Raw genomic sequence first — 11,612 nt, forward strand, 5'->3', positions numbered from 1 at the left:
AAACATCCATTCCATCATAGAATTTGCATTGATACTTGATCTTCGATGTTAAACAATATACTGTATAAAAACAACATTAACAATTTTATTTTTGGTTTTTGTATGCTTTTATTAATAATACCTGATGGCAGAATGAAAACAAATGCTGAATGAGAAAAATTGTGTGGCAACAGTTGAATATATGGAGACAAAAATATACCATTTAGAACACGTTCATCGTCTTTAAAAACCAGTTTTCTTGTCCGATGCAGAGCACGAAATGTTGCAAGTACCTACAAAAACAATACACAAGAGAAAAATTTAAAACACAAAATAAAATTTGAAATTATAACCAAAATAACCATTAATTGCCTTTAATAGGCCCAAAAAAGCCTAGGCCTAGGCTAAAACAGGGCCAAGTCCTACAACAACACAGAAAGCTATCCTGGTCGGCAGGCCCTCTTCCATGCCATGCTGTCTGGGCTGGACCGCTTCCTAAATATCCATTCCAGGCCTAGGCCATAGCCTAGGGCCTAGGCTAGGCCTAGAGAGTAGAGAGAGACCTAGGTAGTATAATACTAGTTAGTGTAGCGCCTAAACTTTAGTATTATTATGAATCGTCCGTTAAGTCCTTTGAATCATACCTTTTCTCTCATATTTGTAATTATGTGTGTGTTTTAATTATTCAATCGGAAAAATGCACTCCCTGCAGATTTGTTATTTTCTGGCTTCTCTCTGGTAAAGCGATGGTGGGCGACACTACTGCATGTCATGAATAATTAAGTAGCAATATAAATTGAATATTCATTTAACCTAGCCCTGCGTGTATGTTATTGTCGATAAGGTCCAGTGAACACACACTTCTCTGTCCTAGCCTACACACGAACTTTTTTTTTTTGCTTGTGTAAAGTAACAAAGTGAAATTATATAGGCCAAGCCTAGGCCTAGTATTCTTTGTATGTACTGTACCTTGTAAGTAGTACAAAAGAATATAAACAGGAGTTACCACCAGCGGCAGTAGGCCTAATAAACAATGGCCTATGTAGCCGCGCCAGGCCCATGTTATGTTTAAAATAAAATTTTAAATATAACAACACCTGCAGTAGCGGTGCCCATCTAAAGATTAAATGTATAAAATATAACAACACCTGCAGTAGTGGTGCCCGTAATGCAATAGCGGTGCCCATCTAAGGATTAATATATAAAATATAACAACACCTGCAATAGCGGTGCCCATCTAAGGATTTAATATATAATAACAACACCTGCAGTAGTGGTGCCCATCTAAGGATTAATGTATAACATATAACAACACCTGCAGTAGCAGTGCCCATAATGCAGTAGCGGTGCCCATCTAAGGATTTAATATGTAATAACAACACCTGCAGTAGTGGTGCCCATAATGCATTAGCGTTGCCCATCTAAGGATTAATGTATAACATATAACAACACCTGCAGTAGCAGTGCCCATAATTCAGTAGCAGTGCCCATCTAACTCCCTCTCTCTCTCTCTCTCTCTCTCTCTCTCTCCCTCTCCCTCCCTAACTCCTTCTCTCTCTATCAGATTTAATCCACTATCTAGGGTCGATAGCGAAACTACAAATTGGTTATACACACGGGGATATATGCTGCATATTTTTCTGTATATTTTAGTACTGTACGTTTGATTCTGTTATCATCATATATCATAATTGTTCATGTTTTCTTTTTCGTCGTCATCACTACCTTATATTATTATTATTATTATTATTATTATTATTATTATTATTATTATTATTATTATTATTGTTATTATTATTATTATTATTATTATTATTATTGTTATTATTATTATTATTATTATTATTATTATTATTATTATTATTATTATTATTAGGCCTATTTCTTCTTGTTGTAGGCCTGTTTTTGTTGTTAGCCTACCTAAATGCTTAGGAAGGTCTCTGATTTTATTAGATTATACTGGAGAAGCTGAAAGGGCCCCTTCTATATTTAGTATGAGATGCCAAGTTTGTCAACTGCAGGAGTGAGAACAATCAAACAATCGAGGGAGCGAAGCGATCGAGGGCGGGGAAGTGGTGGATGTGGGAGAGGATTTCTTTTTTGGGCTTTAAATTGTGCAATTTGGGGCATACATATAATACAATATTTACTTGCAGAAATCATATAGAAGAGTACTACAAACTCCGAGAAATGAGATACATTGAATTGTGTTTTGATTCAATATTTCGACATTTATATTTCATCTTCAGGAATAAATAAAATTGTTAAGCAACGGGGAATAGTTAACCTTACTCCTGTGAAGTTGATGAGTGGGCTCTGTTGTAAGCCCAGGTGGCCTTTTTTGCAGATTTTAATGAGATAGCTCCCTGTCTTTCTTTTCTTTATTTTTTTTATTTTTTTTTTTTTTGGCCTCATCGACGACCGGCGTGAGAAAATGATTGTTGAGCAGGTGCGTGAGAAGGGTCGCTGAGGCGTTATTCTCATGCACGGCGTGAGACTTGGTAGGTCTGAGTATTTTATTTAAAATTTTAAAAATAAAAAAATAAAAATATATACCGTAATATTGCTTTATTCTCTTTAATACATGTTCAAACCAAATCGAAAAATAAAAGCCATGTAGAATAGGCCTAATTATAAACTGTAATTCGTTTCAAAAACTCTTTGTGTAGTGTGTATAATTTGCCATTCATAGCGCATATGTTTCAAGGTCTCATCATTCAAATTCAAATATTCAAATTCATTGTTATTGCATTCACTTAGCATAAATGATTGATAATACAGTACAAAATCAGTACTGAAAATTAAATTAATTAAAGTACACATTCAAAAAATGAATGATAAAAACAAGAAAAGAAAACATCAAAATGATCAAGAAAATATTTATGCGGCTTACATCTTAAGAGGGTTAATTAAATGGTTTTTTTATTAAATGACAAAAAAATTACTGGCTTAGGTGCGGCGGGAAATAAGGAGTGATAGCACTTATTGCAAAGAGTATAAAACTGCAACAAGAGGTCCGACTGCCCTTATTTTGTATACAGGCAATGGAACGTTAAAGGTACTCCCACGAAGGGGCGTGTCCTTCATAAGAACGTAAAAGGTGTTCGTATCGAACGCGTGCTGCGTTTCCAGCATACATTCTATGGACGCGCAGAACGCGTTCGATATGAACGCACTTTACGTTCTTTTAAAGGCCACGCCCCTTTTGGGTAGTACTTTTTGAAATAGGATTACGTTCCAAATAATCCCCGGCAGTCGAACCTACTGAAGTTTTATACTCTTTGCTTACTGGTTCGATGAGCATGACGCGGGCGGCGTCGTTCAGCACAATCCCTCCGAGAAGGGTCAAGTGCGCAGCCCCAGAAAATGCAACAATTCAGGGGTCTGATGCACTGCCTGCCAAAACAATCGCAAAATACCTTAAAAAATTCAAATAAAATTTTGACTGATTATTAACTTTATTAACTTCCAATAGAAACCCAGATCAAAAAAATATATATAGCTTTCGCTGGTTTACAGATGATTTTCTATAAAAAATCCTCAATATAATTAGGCCCATACCATCCAATTTTAGGGGTGTGCAAAAAAAGAATACAGTAAAGTAAAGGTATTATTTAACTATCTGTTACTTGACCGGGGATTTTTTTTTATTCAATTGTAACTTATAAATAAGTTACCTAATTACTTAGGCCTACTTAAATATAAAAATTATTCAAATATGGTCATGACTGTGCTTCTTTAATCGTTAGAATCGACTTTTAAAATGACAGAATTTTCTTCTGCCTTTTTACATTAATTTGATCCTCATCCCCCGTTCACACACTGCGGTTTCTGTTTTGATCCGAACGTGCAAATAGCTAGCTAATTCAACTCAGATTTGGTCTGTACCAACGGAGTCTATCAAAAAGACAGTAGAGCTTGTTTGATTGGTCCATCTGTTGAAGCAGAAGACCATCGCTAGGTACCTGTAAACAATCTTCTGAGCAGTTGATCGTTCGTGCTGCAGAGGGGTGGTTTTCAGCTAATTATTACATTAATTATGAACTGCAAGTATAGCCTATGATCAGTATAATAATATACATATATTATTTATTTCTTGTGAACGAGCAATAAAATTCACAACCGAGACAAGGCTTCTCGAACCTTCGTTGAGCCTAGCCTAAGCTGACTAACTTTCCAAACAAACCCCGACCCCGGCGATGCGCTAGCGACGTCCGACTAGGCCTAGTCTAGAACGTTCACCTAAAGCCTTGGCCAAAGGCTCGACCTAGGCCTAGTGACAAAAACTAGCCAAACACACGTTGCTGTATTACATTTTGTATTCTTTATTCATGCGTATAGAAACAAAGATGCCTATAACCAAAGTTCCCATCGTCCATAAATTTGGGATTATATCCCATAGTCAAAGAGAAGAGTTACAAGAAAGATTAATGAAACAGAAATTCTTAGGAGCTCAGAAAAGTAGTCGAGAAATTCCCACTACAAGGTTTGTTTAGAAAGGATAATCCTTATTTGTCATAAATTTAAACAACAGGTTATATTCTGTTCTGAATATCCTGGACTGATGGTTAAAAAGTTGTTAAATTTTTAATGATCCCAAGACACAAATATTAATATTGATAATTTGCAAATCAAATTTATTTTAAGGGCTACTGACTCTATGAAAATAGAGATAATTTATGCATCTGTTGGTTTGAATAATATTTTCTTACTCTAATTTTCAATTGAATGTTAATTACTTAAATAATAATTAGCAATTTAAATGAATGAATAAAAAATGGATTTTTGTATTAGGCTCAATATGGAGAGTAGCAGACTTTATATCTTGAATATTAAAAAACAGTTTTTATTGCCTGTACACTTACTTATGCAATATTATTTGAATTTATCATTATTGTTATGTTGAGGAGGATACCAAATGTGGCAAAGACAAGCCAAACCAGTCACTCGTCGCAAAAATCAATTTTGAGTTATTAATACAGTGTTAGAGAGTAAAATAATAGCTATAAAATGGTAAAAAATCATTCAAATTGGACATTTCCTTATGAAGTTACAAGCATTTAGTCACACAGCTGTTTAAAGAACAATATATGAGAAATCAGCCTTCAAAGTTTATGATTTCATGCATTTCTCATGCAGAAACTATCTTTAAATCCTTAAAAATTGTTGTTTTAACATTGAAAATGGGGAAATAACAGTATAAAATGATATATAGATATATAAATGTTAGTTTAGTGCAATAAAATAGATTTTTAAAAGTTTGACATTCCAGCATGTTTTAGCCATTTTCTCTGTAACACGATTTGCGAAGAGTGACTGGTTTGGCTTGTCTTTGCCACAAGTAAAGATCTGCCTCACTGGATGGACCACCCTCATAAGCAGACATTTAATCACATTATTAAAACTAAATTTGTGATTTATACTGTTAATTAATTTTAAAAGTAGTGGCAAAAAACAACAAACACTGAGTTCCTTCTATTGGTCACTCCTCTATGAGGGAAAAAAACTCTTCATTTATCTTATCACATTCTATGGTTTAAAAGTTTTGTTTTTTTTTTAAATTGTGATTTTATTTGAAGGAATCCATTAGAACTAACAGAGGAATTCATTCATAAATTCAATGCTGCAACTGACTTTGAGGCTAAGGAAGAATTGGAAGAAGTTGCATTCAAGATTTTAGCAAGGGCAAAGGTGACTGAAATTATAACTATACATTATATAAGTTTTTAGATGATACTTTGTTTTATTAAAATTCCATACAAAAATGTTATTGCATTATTATACAAAATTACAGACAAATTTATCTGGGTACAGATACAATCTGCACTGCACCCCACATATCTCATTGTAAATGCAAATGCGATGTATTTATATCTCTTTTTATCATAATTTACTACTTATATCCATATTTAATTTAATAATTGTTGTTTTAATATATATTTTTAGAAATATTGATTGACATGTGTTCATTATTTACAGCGGAGGGTTGGTTTAAAAGATGCAAGTAAAGGCAGCCATGTTGATCTACCTAAGGCCTGGTCAGAACTCTCAGTATTGGCTCAATGCCGTGGCAAAGTCCAAGAAGGTTCAGAGTTACAAAAAAATTAATTGTTTGAAAATTATCATCTTTATCATATTTGACATTATCAGTATATTTGTATCATCAACATCAACTTTGTTATTACCATCACAATTATTATCTTTATCATGATTATCATGAGCATCAGCCTACCATATAGTTCATTAACTTTCTCACCAGCTTCATTGTCACCATTAATCATTATCATAATTATCACCATCATTTTTCTTCTCATCTTCATCACCAGCAACATAACCATTTTCATTATCGCCATATTTATCAACCACTTCCTCTCCTGATCATCATTGTTATCATTGTCATACAGTATTTATCTTTCCCTCATCATTATCATCATAATAATCATTTTCCACCTCTTCTTCAACATCATTGTATTAATCAGTGTCATTGTATTAGCTCTCACTGAAGAGTAGAAAATAAAATTTGAAAATAAATATTAAGTAATATTTCATAATCTCAAAATACAAACATTTATGTTGTACCTGCAGTGTGTTTCATTATCTCTGTGTTGCTTTCCACAGAGTGTCTGGACGTGATGATCATATCTCTGAATCAAGCACCCCTGTCACCCAATAACATCAACTGTTTATTTTACCTCGGTGAAACCACACTCTACTGGCTACGCACAGATGCTATGAATCAACCATTTCTCAGGATAGGGGAGATCAAGTTATTAAAGGTGAATTATTGAAAATTTATAGCTCAAAGGTCGTGCCTGATCAATCAATCAATCAAAATTTTATTTGTCCATTAACCCTTTCACCACTGCAGGTAATTAATACACCCCCTGTGCCGGGCCCTTTTTTAAGGAAAAAAATAAAGGTGATTTTGAAATAAATTCCAAAAAATACTAAAAGAGATTATTTTGAAATTTGTTTTGCATGTTGGGGTGGACAAAGACCTTGGCCTATGGGGTGAAAATTGAAATTTGGTATTTATAATTAGGTGGTCATGTGACTTCTTGGCAGCCATATTGAATTTTCTTTCATAAATTCTGTGAACTGCTTGACTGCAAAAAACTCACCTGCATCATCGTCATTTTTAAAATATTATTTTCAAGTACCCAGTACTACCAGGGACGCGCAATTCAACAACATCTTATTCTACCCGGTACTACCGGGTATGCGCAGTGGAAGGGTTAAACACAAGTAAAATGGAAATTCTTTTTCCACTGGCAAAAAACATGAAACACTAAAAAATACTGAAAAAGCAGCATTTAAATATCATTGTAAAAAAATTAAAAACACCAAAACAACCATGAAAAATTTATATGATGATGAATGTAAAAAAAAAAAGGTGGAATAGGAATGTGCAGCTACATCTAAACATTTCTAAATATATCTAAACATTTCTAAACACATCTAAACATTTCTAAACATCTCTAAACATGTCTGCACATTTATAAACTCATTAAAACATTTCAGATGCATCTTAGGATTTCTAAACACGTCCTAATTTTTTCTAAACAAATTTATTTTTTTGTTTCTTTACAGATGGGTCAACTTGTGTTTACTAGACTATTCTTCCATCATATGGCAGGTCATCTCCATGGCTACAAAGAATGCAAAGATAGATTAATTACATATTTAGAAGGTAAGATACAACATTTTTTACTATTAATACCTCTATTTCCATTTATTTTCTATTCTTTAATTAGAAAATTTTAAATGAAGCAAAGAAAAATGGAAAGAGGAATACATTTTGTTTTGCTTTTTGTGCCTATGCAACCCATATATTTTCTTATACTTGTTATGACAATTGTAGAGATATCTACATACTTGTTATAATTATTACTGCATTCTTATCTTTGCCACTGTTTTTCTAAAAATATACAGTCTTTTGTGAATAATCATTTTAGCCCAAATGTTTATGACAACCAAATATGAAGCAAAGCAACAATAATAATTATAAATAAATTTGAATACTAATCTACTTCACATAGCACTATATTTTTTTTGTCACTAAGCTGGGGTGGATGCAGAGGGGGTGTAGACAGTGCGATTGCACCCCCTAAATTGTATTAAGAAAAATAATTGTATTATATTGTTGATATGAATAATACCGGTAAGGTTTTTAAGGTATGAGAGTGCAATTTTCGGGCATCTAGAGGTCCACATTCTCAACATTTTCTCACCTCAGCCCCAACCACGGTGGGGCAACCTCAGCCCCAACCATGGTGGGGCTAACCTCAGCCCCAACCATGGTGGGGCTAACCTCAGCCCCAACCATGGTGGGGTTGAGGTGGTCTGGGCTCTCACGCACCCCCTACTGCCAAACCCTGCATCCGCCCCAGTTTTTTTAGCATTCTACAATAATTTTAAAGAATAAATATACACTCAGCAGTAAGTTTAAGATTAAACCTTCTTTACTGATAGCCATCCAACTGATACCTTTATCACAGTGTTTTTATTTTCTTTTCTTTGGCTTAGCCTTGATTAGGGGTAAGTAAACACCTGTAAATTGATAACTGCTCACGTAGTTAAATTATTCTGCTTGTAATTAGTGTATATCATTTACATTCTGTTTTTCTTATCTTGTTATTTTTGTTGTCATTTCCCCTTTTTCTGGTCATCTTGCACTTTTCCTGGTCATCTTGCCATTTTCACAATTCAATTTAGAATCAAGCTATAATGTATTTTTTGTATAGAGTCGTATGTTTGTGTGTATGTGCTGTATGTATTGCATATGTATGCAAGATTTTACCTCTCTCCAATTAGCATCACTCTCCAATAAGCACATCACCAAGCATGATTTTTTTTTGGTAAAATGCCTCTCTTGAATATGTGCTGCAGCACTAATTACAGATATTCTATTGTGAATATAGGCACTTGGGTGATTAATCTAAAGTATTACATAATGTGCCTTGATATTTTAATCATCAACGACACTGTTAACCAACTGATTTGTTGAGGGCCCCTTTGAGTCAGCTTTTTATTTAGCTGTAAGGGCTACCCTCATTAAACAAAGTTCAATAAATGAATAAAATAAATATAAATTTATCGCTGGAGCAAACTTGATAGATCTATATACAATGTCTGGTATCAACAAGATAAAATAGAACATCAATTTATAAAAAAGCATAGTTCTCTAAATAGTGCCTCAAATAATGCTGCACTTAAGCCTCAAAAACCTTTACAGTATAACCACCATAGCCATTATTTGATCATCTCATCATATTTTTGGTACCTTGATACATTCACAAACTCTTTGGTGTTGGTAATTAAATGGTAGTGCAAAGAAATAATGCATCGCACTAACTGGTGGTAACAGTTATAGATATGCGTTACTATGTTCTGTAGTGTAATTTTTTAATTTTTGTATCATCAACTAATCAATCATTCAATCAATCGATTTACAAGGCACCACTCCAAGACAGTATTGCTTGTGGCACTGTCATATTAGGCATCACCATCTGTCTGTAGTCCTTTGTGACTCAATAAGTAATTTATAAATTCCAACAATTAGCTCTGTTTAATCTAAATTATGCTGACTAAAAGCCTGATTTCCATGAAATTGCTACACCATAAAATTGTTACACTCTCGCTACATAGTGTTTTCATTTCCATCATTACACTGCATAGCTGTCACTGATAGAATCATAAAATGCCCCCTTTTTCAACCAACCAGTCAGCATCACCATAACCTGTGGTAACAGCTTGTAGCTATTTTATGGAAACCAGGCTTAAAGCGTATACATATCACATTTGTTTGGTCATTATGACATCACCTCATGACCATATATAGGTACATCATGACTATATATGGGCATGCAAGTGTCAGATCAAACATTGAATGTTAAGTCTGAAGGACAACAGTCTGATAATGGTGCTAGGGTTTGGGAAGTAGATTTGGTAAGAAATTGGTGTAAAGGATTTGAACACAAGACTTCAGGTTGAATGCTGAGTGCAGATCCAAGGCTCCACTCTTATAAATATTTTCTTTTTATCACTTGTAACCACAGTTCATTAAGATATATAATTCTTGTTTATTATAGGCTTTACACAATGTGAGGAAGCTTACAGCCCCTACCCAAGTGCGCATCTTGCCTTGCAGTATATTGCCGAAGTGGGAGCCATGATTGTTGGAGACAACGTTGGGGATGCAGGCGAAATCAAAGAAAGTGACAACATTATAAAGAAAGAATTTACTCAAAAAGAAACAGTATGTAATTATGTATATTAAATATCTATTGAAAAAATGTGTATATATAAATATAAATATAAGAACTTTTTTCCACTTGTCATTGGATACAGAGATAATACAGTAATAATAATATTAATAATAATAATAATTTTTTATTGGGCCTCATTCTAATACGATAATTGGCATGATGTGCCTGTAATCAGCACTATCAATTTGTTACTACTGTAAATCATTCACCTGTGACCACATACCAATCTACACCTTTTGGTTAAGAAATTCAAACATAGATTAAGTGTCTTGCCTACACAAGAACACAAGCAATTGGCCAACCTCAGTCTTGAAATCTGACTTTCTTGATTGAAGGCCCAAAATCTTACCACATCTGCACCAAAAATTGTTAGAAATTATTGAATATAAAAGTATGTCTTGTCTACCACACTTTCTACAAATAATCTCTAGGGGCAGCCAATGAAGAGTTTTGTTTTCTATTTTATTTGACCAAAACAACAAATTAATATTTACATATAAATTAAAGATTGGTAGCAGCAGTAAATAAAACACCACTATCTTTTAAGTTAACCTAGTTAATAAATATATGTTGCTTTTTCCCTCAGGAGACAAATGTAAGTGGAAGAAACTCAGCCATTGAAAAAGCTGGTACAACAACTTTTCACGATGCGAGTAATCCAGCATGTCTTTCACGAGCCACAACAATCCATGACCTAAGTCCAAGTCTTTGGCACAGTTTAGATGTTTGGAGATGTACAGTTCACCTCAGTGATGGCTTTCAAGAGGCTGTCAAAGCATTGACACTGTGTGGGACAGGCTTAGCTTCTGAAAATTGGTATGTGTGCTGTACATGCTATTACTGTAGTTATATCATGGAGGTATTATTGAGAAGGAGACCACTCGGCAAAGCCATGCGCACGCAGTGCTATGCAAATGAACCAAGATCAAAGTTGCCGCAGCGCGTAAAGTATGTTTGCGCGATGCCTTTGAAGTCCCATGTGTTCCCCGCCATCAAATTTTCAGCAGGCATAGTTGACCAAAAAATTGAACATGACGAAATGGAGAGCACCTTATTTTCTCAATGCGCACTACATACTGTCAATCACTATGGCTGGCAATCTTTTCTATTTTGAAGCTGATACATTTATCTCTCATAAAATATCAAACATAATAATATTTTCCTCCAAGAAAAGTTTTGAATTTAATGGAACATTTACATGACCTATAAAAGTATGGTATATTTCAACTTCAGTTTTCATAAATTGGCCAAAATTCGCCAATTCTAATTTTAACAGATATTAATTAATAAATGATTAAGGATTATAATAAACTAAGTCATTTTAGGGTTAACGAGGGTTAACTATTCGAAAAATCAATCCAAAAT

General features: G+C 33.9%; 2 protein-coding genes across 6 annotated transcripts in view; one reads left to right on the plus strand and one right to left on the minus strand.

Moving 5' to 3' along the window:
• Positions 1–780, minus strand: part of LOC117109812 (complex III assembly factor LYRM7-like) — a 3,158-nt gene extending 2,378 nt beyond the window's left edge. The window contains exons 1-2 of one of the 2 annotated variants that reach the window (XM_033252239.1): positions 624–780; positions 122–272 (exon numbers count right to left, since the gene is read on the minus strand). In XM_033252239.1, coding sequence (XP_033108130.1) covers positions 122–272; positions 624–635 — 163 coding nt within the window. In that variant the 5' untranslated portion in view covers positions 636–780. The remainder of the gene's footprint in view (positions 1–121; positions 273–623) is intronic. The other variant, XM_033252240.1, reaches the window with a different exon arrangement.
• A 3,131-nt stretch (positions 781–3,911) lies between these two features.
• Positions 3,912–11,612, plus strand: part of LOC117109813 (transmembrane protein 232-like) — a 13,835-nt gene continuing 6,134 nt past the window's right edge. For 2 of the 4 annotated variants that reach the window (XM_033252241.1, XM_033252242.1), the window contains exons 1-8: positions 3,927–4,465; positions 5,559–5,670; positions 5,959–6,064; positions 6,598–6,755; positions 7,570–7,669; positions 8,506–8,517; positions 10,071–10,237; positions 10,834–11,063. In XM_033252241.1, the coding sequence (XP_033108132.1) occupies positions 4,311–4,465; positions 5,559–5,670; positions 5,959–6,064; positions 6,598–6,755; positions 7,570–7,669; positions 8,506–8,517; positions 10,071–10,237; positions 10,834–11,063 (1,040 nt within the window). In that variant the 5' untranslated portion in view covers positions 3,927–4,310. Of the gene's footprint in view, positions 4,466–5,558; positions 5,671–5,958; positions 6,065–6,597; positions 6,756–7,569; positions 7,670–8,505; positions 8,518–10,070; positions 10,238–10,833; positions 11,064–11,612 lie in introns of all 4 variants that reach the window. The other 2 variants (XM_033252244.1, XM_033252243.1) reach the window with 2 other exon arrangements.

Source organism: Anneissia japonica, unplaced genomic scaffold (genome assembly GCF_011630105.1).
Source record: "Anneissia japonica isolate Jap-2015-1 unplaced genomic scaffold, ASM1163010v1 scaffold288289_len232728_cov185, whole genome shotgun sequence".
NCBI lineage: Eukaryota > Metazoa > Echinodermata > Crinoidea > Comatulida > Comatulidae > Anneissia > Anneissia japonica.